Raw genomic sequence first — 17730 nt, forward strand, 5'->3', positions numbered from 1 at the left:
AAACCTTCACTAACGGGCTCCACCCTTAACTAGGAAACTATCACCTTGTTTCAATCATAATCAATGGTCAAACGAAATTGGATTCACATTTTCATAAACATGTCAACTATTCACAAATGGAAATTGATAAATAAATAAAAAATAACAAGGACTGATTTATAGGAAAAAAAATGTATTTGTATAAGAACTAAAACATAATATTTCTAACAAACTAAAAAAGTAATTGAAGTTTAAATAAATTGTTTTATATAAACTTTTATTAGGATCGTAGGGACTAAAAAATTAATTATACATGTTGAACATAAAGAAAACAAACTCTTTTAAAAATATTTTTAATGAAAAATAATTAATTAATTAAAAAATCTAAACTAATTCTCATAATAAAAAGGACGAAAGTAAACTTATATTTTAGTTATTTGAAAAGGACAAGGGAGAATATGAAATAATTATATAGTAGTATAAGATTTTATAAAAACAGTTTATATAGTAAATGTGATACCCATCTATTCCCAAGAGAGATACCAATTAATGATATAAATACATAACTCATAAATACTCAATTTATCCTCATATAAACTTATAAATAAAATAATCCGTTCATCTGAAGAATAAGTAATCGGAGTAGTAGAAGTCAAATTACAACTTGCATGTACTTAACTAAAACAAAAGGGGTAACATAATTTCTATCTACTCCCAACCCTCGATGTCACATTGGCATTAGAGTTTCCACATGCACCTAAATATCTCCCTACTCCTCTAAATACTAAGGATCCTCATCTACAAAACATACAAAAGGATACCAACAAACAAATAGGGAGTGAGAATAATCTTACTTTATAAGGAATGGGTCGTAACCCTCAACATTTCATCCCTTCGTGATAACAAATATAATAGCAATAATTACTACATCAAATTCAACTATAAACACCATCAATTAAACTCACAAACACATACACGGTAATGCAATGTGGTGTGCACCTAAATCTAAATGCATGGGCTACCTAGCCATCATCATCAAGAATATATAGTTGGTACCTAAGTCCCAAGTTAACCTTAGGCTACCAACACAGAAGTGTTCCCACTAGAATACCCACATGTTCTTACCAGAACCACATAATCAGGTTCCCACCAGAACCACAAGATCATGCAAGTATGATGCATGTCACAACCATGCAATGCTTCTATATAAATACACCATGATCATCATGTAATTCATTGTTCATCAACATCTATATTGATCTACATCAATTATCACCCATCAAGATAATAATCATCATTCGTAGGGTATATAGATACATATTCATCATCATATAATCAATTATCAACATCATTTAACACATCACAAAAAAGCCTCATGACAATCTATGTCGAGCTTGGAAATCTACGCCCGGCTCTAAATTGAGACAAAAAATACCCTAGCCTTTTCACGCCCAGCTTCACCAAGCCACGCTCAACTTCAAGCTGAAGTAGAGGGCACCTTAGTCATCTTGCGCCCGACATGGATAATTTCCTGCCCAACACCAGCACATCTAGGCAGTACCTTCAAAGGCATGAAGGCACGCCTGACTCAAAGCACTCAAGCCTAGTGCCACGTGCGATCCAGCACCAAACTCACCAACATCGGAACAAAAATCTTGAAACAATCATCACCATAATCAATCATACAAATTATAATCAATCAAAACTCATTTTACGTCCAACAAGAATTCACCATTCAATATGCATTCATCAATTAAACATCTACGACTCTTACCCCTAAAATTCATCAAATTCTTATCCCTTAGGGTTTTAACCCCTTTTTACAAAGCACTTAATTAATTACTTATAAAAACATCAGATCACCAAATAAAGTTCATATTAATAATCTATTTGATAAACAACATCAATGCACACAAGATTTCATCAAATGAAACACTTATGGGATTAGGGCCAATCCCTCTACCCTCCATGCATACACCCAATTCCTAAAGATGAGTGTTCTCACTCCCCCCTTACCTAGAGTGATGCAACGTATGAAATCAAACCTCTGTCTCCTCTCCGATGATCCCTTCTCCTTGCTCTCCAGATGTGTTCTCTTCAGAGTACAAGAGCGTCGGAGAACGTGAAGGTAAAAAAAAAAAATATCAGTCCTTCTCTGCTTTTCTTCTAATATATAACTTATTATCTCTCTAAACCCCTCTATTTTTAATTATTTATAATTCTCCTTTTAATGATTAAATCTATTAAAATAAATAAAATAAATTTTTTAATTATAATATAAAATAAAACCATCATTATCTTCCTAGTAAATTATTATTAATTATAAAAAATTCTAAGGTGTTATAATAAAAGTTTCAATTCAACAATAAACTTTAAGTTTGTGTAGTAGTTTTTTTTTTAAATAGTATAACCTTATGTAACATATGGCACGTTTGTTTGAAGAATTAAATGAGTTTGAGAATGTAACATTTTTTACAAGTTTTAAAATTATTTCAAGATTAAGTTAAGCTCATAACATATTATACTAAAAATTCTCATGATGAGGAATGAGAAAGTTATATTCCCATGAAAACGTCTAATTTAACTATAACTTTTATTGTAACTTTAACTTTTTTAATTAAATTATTTTATATTTTAAAATATATTAAAGAATATTTAAACTTGTCCAGACGTATTTTTTAAACTATTTCCAAAAATATGATTTGTAAGAATATAATAATATCATTTGGCTTCGTGTCTCTCACAATATAAGTGTCTTTTGAGATGAATTGGTTTGGAAAAACACAGCAGCGTGATTGAATGATGTTCGTGTCTTACTCTTACAAGAACAGCTAACTAATTAATTTGCGCATTGGAGAATGGCAGTGGGAGTGGCAGACCAAAATGATTGTGCTTCATGAAAATGAATGATTTCGACCATCAACGGCTCAAACTTTTAAGGGGAATTAGCTAATTTGTTTTCCCTGTCCAATACCATCGATCTCTTACATGACTGTAAAGTTTGTTAGTGTTAACATTTTTAAGTAGTATATTTTTTTTTTTCTGGAGTATCTACAGTCGATAGAAGTGACTAATTTCCTCGCTACGAGGAAGGCACCTTAAAGGGTGAGATAGTTGACCTCAATATTTAATATGACTGTATACACAAGGCAGGATTCGAATCCTGACTTTAGTTAAGCGTAAATCAACTCTTACCACTGAACCACACGCTTGGATTTTTTTTTTAAGTAATATGATAATAACATAATAATTAAGAATCTAATAACATTTTATAATGCAACTTTTTGTTTAACTTAACGAAATTGATTTATAAGATAGGAGTAACTTTTGATCTTATTATTAATTGACGTTAAATTTTAGTGTTTTTCTAACACATGCCTTCGAGTTCAATACTAGTAATAGTGGCCTAGTGTATATGAATAATATTATAAGTGTTATATTAACAAATTTAGGAAGCTCTAGTAACATTTTAAAAATGTTAAAATAAAAATTCTCTCTATTTATATATATTTATTCTTATGGACGTCAGATTTAGAATTTTATAGTTATTTTCTACCAAGAATTTGCACCAAAAAGTAATATTAATTGAGATATTGTTATGAACAACCAAAAATATACACACGAGGGGCTAAGCTAAGAATGGAAAGAAATAACGTATTTGCAAATATTTATAAATAAAATTTGTTATGGATAATAAATGAATAATATAAATAAATATTCACGAATTATAAATATGAATTTTTTTTTCTATCCACTTGTAAATAGATTAAAATCGAGTGTAATAATATCCATTGCAAGTACCAATGTTATGTAATTTTATTTAGCTACTCTTAAGTTATTGTTTATCATCATTTGTAAAAGGGAACTTCACATTTTGATGAGTTACAATTACTTATCTTATGTTGATCAACTGGAAATTTTGTTAATAATTAATTTTTATTTTATAAAGTGATAAGTTTATTTTGTGAAATATAAAATAACATCAAATATAAGGAATACTTTAAAAAAAATTAGGATGAACACAATTCTAGAATTATTTCAACAAAATCAACATCAAATGCAAACTCAAAAATATTTTTAATATATTTTTTATTATTTTTAATTTTTAAAAAGTTTCGAAAGCATTTTTATGAATATTTATGAATATTTACATGTATTAATAAAATTTGCAAATATACGACAAATCACTTTAAATTTGTGTTATATTTTTTAATGACGCTTTCTTTTAATGTGTTTTTCATCGTTGTATAAAAAATAAGTTTATTTTTATTTCTAATAATTATATTAGAGTTGATGATTTGTGTAACTTGACCTATCATATATTATTAGTATAAAAATTTTACATTGTCAATTAATAAAAAATTAATATCATTATGATTTTTAAGATAATTATTATAAAATATTATAAATTTTGATTTGTAAAAGACAATATAAATTTATTTTATACTATTAGTGCATAATTTTTCTTTCTCTCTCAAACATATATAGAGAAATAAAAAAAATTTAATAATCATGCATTATCAATATAAAATTTTTATACCGTTAATCGATAAGAAATTATTATATAAAAAATTTTACACCATTAATTTGAGAATCAAACCCAATATCTAGCAAATTGTACTTTTATTATCTTATTACTAGTCAGTAATTACAAATTGTAAAAGTGTAAAACAAGAGTTACAAAACTGTAAAATAATTTGGTTTACATTCTAGAATTTGATTTATGTTATAATTTGATTTTTGTTGGACACTTAAAATCTTGGACTAATATTTATTTATAAATGTTGGTTTATGTTGTTTATAAGCATTTTTAAAAATTTATACTTTAGTCTTTTTTTAGGACATTAATTTTTTATTAACACTCAAATATGTTATTTTAACTATGTTTATAACATGTTTGTATTTAAATTTTGAGACGGAATTATGTAATTTTTATGTCTTTTTTTTATTTTTACAATTTGTAATTTTTGTGGTTTTAAAAAATAGAAATCTACAATGTTTTTTTTAGAAAATTCAATTAATTGAAACCGAAACAATTCAATATCGATTATATTAATTTAGTTTAATTAAATTACTTTTTTATATATATAAATTTGATTTAAACTTATACTCCAAATTTTAACCAAATCAATACATAAATATTCCTAATATTTTTAAAAGAACGGTGGAAAGTTTTAAATATGACTAAATCTTATATTGAGAATTAGACTCATCACTGATCTTAAAGACGGAAGAATATACACATATCTCGATATCTCGAAATGAAGGTATAAATCCTAATTATTGTGATTGAAAAACTATGTGTATAAAATTAACCCACAACATAAATATCTTATAAATAAATTTTGACTAAATTTATTTTTTATTTTTATCTATCTACAATTTTAATTTCTTTATTTTAAAATAGAAACATACAATCTTATTATCAAAAATACAAAATTTTAATCTTATAATCAATCTAATATTCATTTATTATTAAATTTTAATATTATTTAATAATCTACTATAACTTAAAAAATATAATATTTAATAACATGTCATATAAAAATATAAATTAAAAATAACATATAAAAGATCTTCATTTATATCTATTTTTAATGAATAATTGATATTATTTTATTAACAAAAATTTTATTTGTGTTTTTTTAATTTTTTTTATTTTTAAATATCATGTTACTAGATGTGATATTACTTAAATACGAATAAACATTAAAATTTAATAATTAATATATATTAATTTAATGAAAAGACATATTTTTAAAATTAAAAAGATTAAATATTTTTTTAAAAATAATAGGACCAAAATAATAAATTAATAAAAATAAAGAACTAAAATTAAAATATAATTTAGTCATAATTTTTAATATATATATTATTTAATTTTGTTCTTCTTTAGTTAGTATCAGATATAGATAACTCACATTGTCCATGTCAATATCATTTTCCATATCTTTATGATTACAAATCAATATTAGGCACTAAAAAAAATGATATAGGGTAACATTTTCCATATGTGTTATTATGATTACAAAAACTGGGTTCCACCAAGGCTTTTAATTCTGTACCCTGACACTTGGCGGCTAAAGTTGAGCTGCACCATATTCAATTCCTCTCAGTATCTGTATCTGATGCTTTCCTGAAAATTCATTCTTCATGGGCCTACTGTTGATTGCGATTAATGGGCCCTACATCTGTCTCACAATTTATTTTATGGGCCCCCATCTCATCGGCCTTTCACTCTTCACTCTTCTCACACAAATTAATTTGCTCTTCATAAAATTACTCATGGGATCCCCCAGACAATTTAAAAGAGACAATTTCTTTTCATTAAACATATTCCTCACTGATATTCCAAGATTGATTTCTTTTAAAACATTCAGATCAACTGAGGATCAAAATTTCTTAAATGTAATTAAAGAATTTAATTATCTATTCACCGTGATAAACCTTGTTAGTAAGCAATACCAAGAATGTTTACACAATTTTAAGATTGATGAAAAAAGAGTTTGTGTATGATTAGACAAACAATGCATGTAAAAAAAATATGTCAATAACTTGGCATTAATCGTTTGCGAAATTAAAGGATTCATTAAATTGAATACATTGAAAATGGAGGATTTTTTACATTATTATTTTGGGTGAATCCGGAATATCTCCTAACTAAAAAAGTAGAGACTAATTTTTTAAAGAATAAGATTTATTTAAAAAAATCATGAGTGAAATTAACATGTACTATTGAAGAGATTGAACTTCTCACTACATGTTTAATGAACAAAATTATTGACAACCATATTTTTTTTTTTTGTCATTAATTGTTATATATGTGGTAAGAATATTTATTTTTATCATAACTATTTTAAAAAATGTCAAATTTACAATAATTTTAATCGTTTAATAGTGTAAAAAATTTTACATTAACAATACACAAAAAATTATTATATAACATGTTTTTAACAAGAGCATGATTTAGTTGTTTTAAGTCTATATCCTCGCACTATTCAATAACTTTTTACGAATAATAACTTTTTCTAAAATATATTATTAGAGAAAAAGTTCTTACTATATGAACTATATTTACAAACCTTATATTAATATAAAATTATTTAATACTCGATTGATATACAACAAAATAAACATAAATATATACTTTTAAAATATATAAAAATAAGAACTTTTTTATATGATTATTCAATTTTGACAAAATTTAATTTACACACAAATATATATTGTTAATTAGTTATTATTTAACAACAGGATAAATAAAAATCATGTTTTATAATTGATGGCATAAGAGTTAATATAATTTATAATGGTGTAAATCAATCTTTAATTTCAATACATGATGCTTGATTTGCGTAACACAAAACTCGGAATAGAGAAACACATTGAGTCCAATCAAACCAAAACATAATTTATTTAATTTTTGTTCAATAAAACTAAAACTAAAATTAAAATAGCTGGCCTTAGTATGATTTTCGTACGAGAAGCATTTAGTACTAAATAGCAAGTGTAATATAATGCTTACCTCACAAAATGAAGAAGAAATGTTTAACACTAGTTCTCCTACTTTAACGTATATCCACTATCCTTGGTAGCATCTCTTTTCCCCTCTCTCTTTCTCTCCATTTGCATGTGTATGGTTTTTCAGAAATCTTCATGCATGCATGCACATGACAAGGGTTTTCCCAGCACCCCGTTTGCTACAAGCGCCCAATGGATGGCACCAACACGTCAACCCTTCTCGCCATCTCGTGCAGCAGAACATCGTTAACATTACTGTCAATAACTTAACAATTCCCTTCCCCATTCTGTGTCATTCAACACAAGATGCTCACTCTTCTGGCATTTTTTCTGGCGACTCACCCTTTTCTCACTCCTTCTCACTCTTGATGTTCAATCTCATCTTCATCACCTCCATCACCCGCATTGTTCGCATCCTTCTTAAGCCCCTCAGACAACCTTTAATCATCTCTCAGATAATAGTAAGTTTCTTCTTGTTACATTTAATTACCATATCATTGTCATGGATCCTCTTATAAATCTTCTTCCTACTTTTATTAAATGAAAATGTAAATATGTTTATGGATCCAAAATATAAAATATATTTAAAATCTATAAAATTCTCAATATTGCCTATCAATCACAAATCATAGAAAAATTGTTAGAGATGACTTAATAGTGAACTTGGAAGATTAAAAAGTCAATAAACTCACAATATATAATGAGATTTTAATTTGGTCTTGTCATGACTAATTATCATTCTCTCCTAAGTCGATTATTTAATTAATCTCTCGATTTGACTACCTAATCTCCTTTATGTTGATTGTCTAATTTTCTACATGTTAATTACCTGGTTCCCCCAAACTAATTTTATTGTTTGGACCAATATTGCTCCTACTCACCCACATAGTTAGGTGTGGACTGATTTGACCATATCGATATCTAATTGACATGATGATATGTAATAGATGATTTATGTTTATAAATATATAAATTGACTATTAAAATACAAGGTGAATAGTTCTATAATTTTGGAAGACTATCTCAAAAATCTTAAGAATCTTATATTTGTTAGTTTATTAGACTAGAGACTAATCCTGCATGCAAAATCATACATGATATGTGATTAAATGATAGTATTTTTTTTTTACAAAAAAAAGACATTATTTACTTTTAAACATTTACCATGTAAAGGAAGTAAGAAGATTATTTATGATGAAAATGTTATATTGAGGATTTAGAATCATTGCTAATATAAATATCAAATTGTATGTGGCATTGTGATCTATCATCAAATTGAATATTGTTAAAAAAAATTATGTGTTTATTCCAAGGGTGGTGTGATTGTTGGACCTTCCTTTCTGGGGCGCTGTAGATGGTTCCAGCATCACATGTCAAACGCGTCAAGCACATTCCTGGTGAACAATCTTGGAGTAATGGGATTCATGTTCTTTCTTTTCACTTACGGTGTGAAGATGGATCCAGGCCTTTTGAGAAAATCAGGGAAATTGCATGTATCTACTGCATTGATTGGCATAACAATTCCCACATTCACAGTGTTTGCTGTGTCACTATGCTTGAGAAAAAACATGGACAAAGAACTAGCCAAGATTCCTTCATTAGGAGTAATATCAGGGTACTTGGGTGTGACAGCATTCCCTGTGCTCTACCACATCCTCAAAGAGTTTAACCTTCTAAATTCAGACGTGGGGAGAGTTTCACTGGCCACAGCATTAATTGGTGATACATTTGGTTTAATTTTCATCATGGCATTTGAGGCAGCAAGTCAAGGAGAAGTAAAAATAATGAATACCGTGTGGTACGTGATTTCTCTTGCGGTTGTGGTGTCATTCCTTGTGTTTTGTGTTAGGCCTGCGATGGCATGGATCAACGACAACACTCCAGAAGGGCACCCTGTGCATGAGTCCTTTGTGTTGGCCATTATTCTAGGCTCTTTTGTGATGGGCTTCATAACTGACATGTTTGGCATAGCAATTGCTAATGGGTCCTTGTTCTTGGGCCTCACTATTCCTAATGGGCCTCGTGTGGGAGCAACAATTGTAGAGAAGACCACAACAATCACGAATGAGCTCCTCTTGCCATTCTCTTTCCTTTTGGTGGGATCACAAACTGATTTCTATGCCATGAGTGCTTCTGATTGGACCAGATTGTCACCGTTGTTTGTCATGGTTATAACTGGCTACTTCACCAAATTCTTTTCCGTTTGGATTACTCTGTACTTTTGGAGAGTGCCATTCAGAGATGGACTAACCCTCAGCCTCATTATGAGCTTAAGAGGCCAAATTGAACTTTTATTGTTTGTGCATTGGATGGACAAAAGTGTAAGCACCGCCTTTCATATTTACATTTCTTCTATATTTAATTCCCTACTTAGAATTTGGTTCAAGAGTGTTAGTACTATATTCTGTCACACAAAAAGATTACTACATATTCCTCCATCATCACATATTTATGGTTTTGATCATTCACATGACATATCAATAATTGAGATTTTTAATTTACAATAAAAAGTTAATAAAATTTGATTACGTAGAGATTGATCAAAATCATGATGATCTTATACCATGAAATAACTTTTCTCGACATACTTGTGACACATTCTCTATTATTAGTTAAAGTTATTGAAAATCACAAAATTATGAATAAAATTTATAAAATAAAAAGAGACCTACAAAATTGTGATTTTTAATAAACTTTGATCAATAATAAAGAATGTGTTTGGAATAGTGTATTACTAGCCTTTCTGATGATGGAAGAGTACAGGAATTGATCCAATTGTTGTGATTGCAGATCTTAAATGTGCCAGGCTTCACATTGTTGGTTCTTATGACAATCATAGTGACAGCAATTTTCACTCCTTTGATCTCCATATTATATGATCCATCAAAGCCATACATGGTGAACCAAAGGAGGGACATTCAACACAACCCTCCAGACGAAGAACTTAGGATAGTGTTATGCATTCTCGACACTGAAAACATAAATGGTCTCATTCATCTACTTGACATCTCCAATCCAACCTCAAGCAACCCCTTCTCAATTTATGTTGTTAGACTAACAGAGCTCATAGGTCGTGCCAACCCTTTGTTCTTGGACAATGAAAAGCAACAAGTTCCTCCCATGTATCAATGGACAAACACAATAAACATCCTCAAAACACATCAACAACTTAAGGGAACGTTTATGAAGCTCCATTTCTTCACATCTGTGGCACCAAAGCAGTCAATGTTCCGAGACATATGCGAGCTTGCCCTAGAACAAGAGACTTCATTAATCATCTTACCTTTCGACAGTGTTGATGTTCGCAACCATGCAGTGAAAACAGTGAACTCACAAGTGTTGAATAATGCACCTTGCTCAGTTGCAATTTTTGTTGACAAGGGTCTTTTTCAAATGAGCAACACGGGAAGTTCCTTTCGTCGAACTAGGCATCGATTTGGTTTGTTGTTTCTCGGGGGTGGAGATGCAAGAGAGGCCCTTGTTTTTGCAGATAGGATGGTTGCAAACGAAGACGTGTTCCTCACAGTTATAAGGTTTCTCTCTCACAACTTCATAGGGTACAATGAGTTGGAGAAGAAGCTTGATGATGGAACTGTGACATGGTTTTGGGTCAAGAATGAGACGAATCAAAGAGTGGCGTACAGAGAGGTGGTGGTTAGAAACGGAGAAGAAACTATTGCAGCAATTCAGGCGATGAATGATGGTGCTTTTGATCTTTTGATAGTGGGAAGGAAACAAGGGATAAACCCTGTTATTCTCACAGGGTTATCGGAATGGAGTGAAAGTGATGAGTTAGGAATCATAGGAGACTATGTTTCCTCTGAAGATTTTTTCGGCTCAGCTTCTGTTTTAGTTGTACAACAACAAATCCTAAGAGGCTGAAATTGGGATCTGACACTGCATGCATGCATGCATGGTGGTGATCTTAAAGGCTATATCATAGGAATTTGTTGGCTAAGAGTTGAGACATTAATATTGTTTAACCACACTTTCAGTTCAGGTAACCAATAGATAGACAAATTAACTTCATTTGTGAATATTTAAGAACTAGTATTTAGATGAAGACAGAGTGTAGTGTTCTTTAGAAAACAATAGATAATGTAGTAGGTTTCTGTGTAGCTAACTTATGCATCTCTAGCTTCATAATCATAGGTGAATAGATAAATGAAAAAAAAAAAAAACATGTTTTTTATCTGGTTATGAGTTAATACTCTCTTTGTCTCGTTACACAATCAAAACTAAAGAGACCATTTAAAGATGATAGTTAATCTAGCATGATAATGTATACCACGAGAAATTCTCAGAGTATTTAAAATACTTAATTCAAGGAGGATCACGTAAGTAATTCTCAACCATTGATATTAATATTAATTTTTATATAAAAATCATATTATCTTTTTTTTAATTATAGATAATAATAAAAAAAATAAAAATAAATATATAAAAGGAGCCAACATTTTCTTCCTCCTCATTTTTCTATTGAACAGAAACGTAGAAGATTGTGTGTTTTTTATATTGTCTGTTAGGTGCGTTCAGGTTGAAAACCACGTCAAAATTTGGGGGGAAAACGTTGAAGCAAGACAGAGTAGGTTCAATGTTGATGCGTGATTTAAATATTAGTAGTATTTTAATTATTTTTTTGAAGTAAAATAAATAAGCTCATTCATTATGTATCTTACCCATATGGCGCAATTATTAAATTCATATTTGAATTGTTTTAATATTAATTATTTTTTAATTATTTTTTAAATTAATAAAATATATAACCTCATTTATCCCAATTATTATATTTATAATATAATATAATAATCTAATTTCATCTAAGTAAAATTAATGTTTTCTTAACTAATTTTTAAACCATTTTCGTTATATCACTAAAGTACTAAACTTCTAAATTTTGTTAAAGTAAAAAGAATTATAGATGCTATTAACTTTGATTAACTACCACGATTTTAAGTTTTTTTTATTCGCATTAGTATCTTAGAACTTCTTCTTAAACTAATCAAAAATCGGGAGGTAATTTTAATATTCATAATTAAAATTGTAGTTGTAATATTTTCTTACGTTAACTCAAATTTCAAGAAGGTTTAATGACATTAAAAATAATAATTTAAAAGGTATACAATTGAGATAAATTATACTTTTTCTTTCTTATCCGTGAAGAGTTAAATTAATTATAGGCTTTTGTATTCCTTCTTGTAAAAAATAAACAAAAACTTTTTGATTCATATAACATAGGGGTACCCTGTAATTTTTTTTTACATAAATAACTATTTATTCTCTATATTGTTTTCGTTTTAATCCACAAAATTTTGATTTTTTTCATTTTGGTGCTCCCAATTCGTATATCCTCTTAACTTTTATTTTTCATATTTTGCTTTATTCTGCAAATTACACTTGTGTGAAATATGTTATACGCTTTTGTAGCCTGATACATAGCCGATGAAATGTGCACTAGGATAGTAAATGACACATACTGTTGTAACAAGTCATATATCATTGTTCACTAACACTCTTTAGAAGTTGTTTGCTCAATTTTCCCTCTTTTGTTGCCTTTCGGAGACTAGTGTTTAAGTTATTCAGTTACAAGGTGCTAGCTGAAAATTGTACATTCTGACCGCTATTGGATCCTGTTGACCTAAGCAAGTAACCTTATTAAAAAAGTCCTTACCTAATAGCTGCATTAACTGAAGTTATTGTTTAGAAGATCATCTTTATTATGCCACAATGACTGTTCTATATTTAACTTTGCTTATGGAGCATTCCTTTGTTAATGTGCTCCTATGCTTGTTTTTTTATTAGACTGGCTCCAAGTAAGCTTAGAGCTTGCTGGATAAGTATTTCAGTTTCTTATTGTTATATGTATAAGAACCATATAACATGACAGTTGATGCAAGCTGTGATTTAGGCAATCATGTTAAAGAGGAGGTCCAATGATATCTTTGGTATTCTGGAAAAACCAGGATCAACTTCACATGCTTGTTCATGGTGACATGCTAAAAACTAAATGTACCTTGTTTTAAGTTGCTTAGGTACTTTATACAAAATAATCCATCTACACTCTTGTAATATGTAGGCAATTTCGGAAAGAACAAATGAGGAATTGGTGTCCAGTTTTTCAAATCAACTTTTCAGAATGAAATAGTTTTTCTCAATTCTTGAAGAATGGACATGGAATTACAATGAGAATAGTAATGATAAGAAATCATTTATTTTTGTAATTTTCTTAATATAGGATTAGAAAGCCACCTAATCAACATACAGCTCAATTAAGAATCGTCTAATTCTGGTATTGGGAACTGCATAAAGCCATTTTGTCTGTTTGGCAAATCCTTGAAGAACTCGCAATACAGAACAGTAAATTTATTAACTAATGTTACTTTATTAATATTAACATTGGGGTAGATCTGGCGGTGGTGGTTTTACTGACTGTGAAAGGCCAACTCCATTTTCTACCAGAAGAGCCATTCCCAAACCCCAATTCAGATGTGAGTCTATGTGACAATGTACAAACCAAATTCCTGTTTTGCAGCGGTGAAAGAAAATCATGTAATTAACAGATTAATATGTAATCCTGATACAAACTGTAGAAGAACACAAAGTTTTGCAATAGCTTGAAGAGTCTGGTTGAAAAAATAAAGTAAGTTTTTTTATAAATTAACATTAACTTATATATAAGGTAATTTGTAAAATCTCTCTTATATTAACTTTTTCAAAAGCTTATTTTCAACGGTTTTAACTTGCTAATAAGCTTATTTCCTTTTTTAATTCTACTTTTTTTTTCCTAAAAATGTGTATGAAGAAGTTTATCCAACAGAGTTTAGATAAGTTACCTGGATTATCTGCCACAAAACGAATGGCCACCCATCCTCCAGGAGGTGTTCCAATAGTGTTCCTCACAGGGGGATCAACAAGGTTGAACTTGAGGGGATCGGTTGCTGGGTTGAAGTTGCCAAAACCTGAACCAACTACAAAGAAGTGGTATCCGTGAACATGCATAGGGTGTTCCTCACTGGTCACCATGCTTGTGCCCTGAAGAACAATTTGCACCTTGGAGCCATACTTCAGCTTGTAGAGCTTAGTTCCTGGAGAAGGTGTCCATAGCCCTCGTGGCACATTGCCAGTGTAATCAAATTGTAAAGGAGGAACAGGAGGAAAGTCTGTGGTGAATACACCACGCATTCCTTCATAGTATGCTTGCATTAAGGAAGTGGTGGTTGGGAGCACAAAAGATACATTATTCATGCTGGCTGTGAAGCGGGTTCCATTTGGTCCTTGACACCTAGGACTATTAGGATTTGTGCAGTTGATCAACCCCAACCCAACTATAATGTATAGATTCACATCAACTCTGTTAAAGACCTTAACCTTGGTAAGACCCTTGATGCCAGCAGTGAATGCAGTTGCTGTAGGTGTATCATTGAAGGGTGGCAAAGCTGGTAGAATTGGTGATCTTGGTCTGTTTTGGTTAGTGAGTTTTGTTGATCTGTATTCAAGGATTGCTGTGGTGGTGGTGTTGTCAAAGGGTGCATTCCTAGCTGATTCATAGGCATGAGCTGCCATGTAGTAGAGTCCTGGGGGTTGATCAGCTGTGACTAGGACATTGAATGTCTGGCCAGGTCCTATCACAAGGAGTTTGGTTCTGAAGGGCTTGGTGTATGCTGCATCTGTACCAACTACAGTCATAGTGTGGTTGGCAATGGAGAAGAAGAGTTCTTGGTTGAGTGCACTGCTGATGATTCTCAACATAATTGTGTCCCCAGCATCTACTCGAACACGCACAGTTTCTGCATTGTATGTTTGTCACATCAATGAATGTGGAACATCTCAAAATAGAATTACTCTTGGGCTAGTTAGCAACAGAAATGCTAGAAATACACTACCTGACATAAAAAATGTGGATCTCACATCATGTTTAATGAAATTCTCTCATAATTTTGTAGATTTCAATAAGTTTTAATAATCAATTGAGAAAAGTGCGTTAGAGTCTGATTGGATATTTTGAAAGATTTTCTACTGAAAATAAGGAGATCTTTTTAATAAGAAAACTCTCAAAAACACTTATGATCTCTAGTCAAGAACGTGTTAGAGAACATATTGTTGGCACTCTTCGGTTAACAATTAATGCCTAACACTTATTCATCTATGCTTTAAGATTTTATTATAAAGAAGGAATACTTTTGAAGGTTGAGATAATCTGCCAATTGAAAATAACAGCAGAAGTCCTGATCCTTTATTGATTATTTTAATGTCCTTTTTGATTGTGAGGGAATGCAGACACACATTGAGAATAATAATTTCACACCTTGTCTTGAGCATCTGTAAAGATCACCAGGTTGGCCGTTAATGGTGAACGCAACAGATGTATTTGGAGGTAATCCTGTAAAGTCTGCTTGCCTTTTGAGAAGCACAAGATCCCTATCAAACCATTCCCCTGTGGCACCATCACAATACAATATGTTATGACACTAAAAATGTGAAGCTGATTAGCTTTTTGGATGCCAACTAGTGAAAAGGTTTGATCATGTGGGAGCAGATTCATTATTCAAGTGAGTTGAGCAGAACAAGAAAGTGAGTAAATTACAGGACATTCCTAATATTTGTGACATTGCACAAACTTCATTTTTTTAATGTTTACATCAACGTCTTCATAAATGGACACGTTCAATGTTTTTTCATATAATTAAGTAGTTAATATAATGTCTAACGAAGTGTGTGTCGATGTCATGTTTTTCAGACAATTAAGGGAGTTATCAGAAAGCTTTTTAGCAATCTCACGAAATATCAAGAGTGTCATTGCAATTTGTCTTGAGGATTTAGAGATATACCAAGAAGGATGGGATATTCTTGCTTAGGCATAGAAAAGGGATATGAAGAACCCAATCTGGGATATATGATGAAAGCTCCATAAGCAGTGGCTCTTAGGAAGCCAGTGTGAGCATGCCACCATAGTGTCCCTTCTTGATCTCTGATTCTAAATCTGTACGTGTAACTTCCCCCTGGTTGGATAGGACACTGAGTCACATAACTCGGCCCATCTGCCCATGGATTTCTCATCATCCTTAACCCATGCCTGATGCACAAGTCACATGATCAATTTGTAAGGAACATAATTCAAGTACGTATCATTAGCATATTAAATTAATACATGGACCAAGTATGTATCATTAGAATAGCATATACATGGATCAAGTATGTATTATTATCATAGTGAATTTGTAGCCAAGACATTAGTGTGAGGAAAAAGCTCTTGAAGAGTTAGTTATTCAAGCATGAAATTCATGTGAAAATGTATGATGATGCTATTTACCAGTGGATGGAGATGTTGTACTGTGCTGCATTTACTACTCTGATTATGATATAATCTCCGTTTCTAGCTTCCACAGTTGGTCCTGGGAACTGTCCATTGACAGTGACTATGTTTTGGGTTTTGCACAGCCTCCTCACTGGCCTAGCTTGAATCTAATTCAATCAAATTATAAATGGAATCATAGTCACTAACTGCTTCTAACCATATTGGAAAAATGTAGTGAATAGTTTATGATCATTAAGCTTGCACTTACAACAAATTCATGGAAATGTATCCCTGCACCTGAAGCAAGGGAAGCTACAAGAGCCAGAAGACCTAGTAAAAACCAAGAGCAACATGACTTACCATGGAGATGGAAAGTCTTCATTGTTGTTCTGATTTTGCTTAATGGAGTTTCATGGGTTCTGAGCTATTTGTAGTGTGAATGCCTTGGAAAGATAAATATTTTGGTCATAGTTTTGTAGTCAACAATGTACTTAATATTGAATAATTAGTCTAAAAAAGTAGAGGGACATGGTGCACAGAGCAATCAACTGTTAAATAAATGCTAGATTTTGTGATTTAGATGTAAAGACGTGGACAAGAGTAGAAATAGATCCGAATTATCAAATCTTTTTCTTTCTTTCTGAAATTGCTTGTTAAGGTACTAATAATCTTCTAATTAGGAAAATGGTGTTAATGAAGAAGAAAATAATTAGATCCATCCATACCAATCTTTCCCCTTTAATTTGGGAGAGGAAAAGGAGAATTATAATATTTGATTTTCATGCTACAAAATTATCCTTTTAAAAATATCATCTCAATAATCAAGAGGTGACGTATGGTGATTAGATAAAAAGATTTCATAAATATTTACATGAGAAGAAAATAAAAAAGAGAAAATAAATTAAACTTCTCTCATAAACCAAAATTAATTTATG

At 30.6% G+C, this 17730-nt stretch overlaps 2 protein-coding genes across 2 annotated transcripts; one reads left to right on the forward strand and one right to left on the reverse strand.

Moving 5' to 3' along the window:
• Positions 1-7531: 7531 nt before the first annotated feature.
• LOC109801057 (cation/H(+) antiporter 24) lies at positions 7532-11563 on the forward strand. The gene is made up of 3 exons (XM_020362032.3): positions 7532-7961; positions 8814-9821; positions 10291-11563. Exons 1-3 carry the CDS (start codon positions 7644-7646, stop codon positions 11380-11382), a joined length of 2418 nt encoding a protein of 805 aa, XP_020217621.2. The 5' UTR covers positions 7532-7643; the 3' UTR covers positions 11383-11563.
• Positions 11564-13683: 2120 nt separating this feature from the next.
• Positions 13684-17224, reverse strand: LAC3 (laccase 3). Its single transcript, XM_020358713.3, has 6 exons — positions 17064-17224; positions 16811-16962; positions 16329-16573; positions 15806-15934; positions 14334-15287; positions 13684-14021 (listed from the first exon to the last, which is right to left on the reverse strand). The coding sequence occupies exons 1-6, from the start codon at positions 17175-17177 to the stop codon at positions 13891-13893; spliced, it is 1725 nt and encodes a 574-aa protein (XP_020214302.1). The 5' UTR covers positions 17178-17224; the 3' UTR covers positions 13684-13890.
• Between the last annotated feature and the right edge of the window lie 506 nt (positions 17225-17730).

This window comes from Cajanus cajan, chromosome 3 (assembly GCF_000230855.2).
Source record: "Cajanus cajan strain Asha chromosome 3, NIPB_CcT2T_4, whole genome shotgun sequence".
Lineage (NCBI taxonomy): Eukaryota > Viridiplantae > Streptophyta > Magnoliopsida > Fabales > Fabaceae > Cajanus > Cajanus cajan.

What these genes read in the sequence shown, in the direction of transcription:
- LOC109801057 (XM_020362032.3), top strand. Translation starts at nt 7,644, where the DNA reads ATGCACATGACAAGGGTTTTCCCAGCACCCCGTTTGCTACAAGCGCCC. An exon ending in TAATCATCTCTCAGATAATA is followed by an intron (nt 7,962 to 8,813) that starts GTAAGTTTCTTC and finishes GTTTATTCCAAG; the next exon opens with GGTGGTGTGATTGTTGGACC. An exon ending in TGCATTGGATGGACAAAAGT is followed by an intron (nt 9,822 to 10,290) that starts GTAAGCACCGCC and finishes TTGTGATTGCAG; the next exon opens with ATCTTAAATGTGCCAGGCTT.
- LAC3 (XM_020358713.3), bottom strand. Translation starts at nt 17,177, where the DNA reads ATGAAGACTTTCCATCTCCATGGTAAGTCATGTTGCTCTTGGTTTTTA. An exon ending in AGAATATCCCATCCTTCTTG is followed by an intron (nt 15,935 to 16,328) that starts GTATATCTCTAA and finishes ATGGTGCCACAG; the next exon opens with GGGAATGGTTTGATAGGGAT. An exon ending in TTTTGTGGCAGATAATCCAG is followed by an intron (nt 14,022 to 14,333) that starts GTAACTTATCTA and finishes GCTGCAAAACAG; the next exon opens with GAATTTGGTTTGTACATTGT.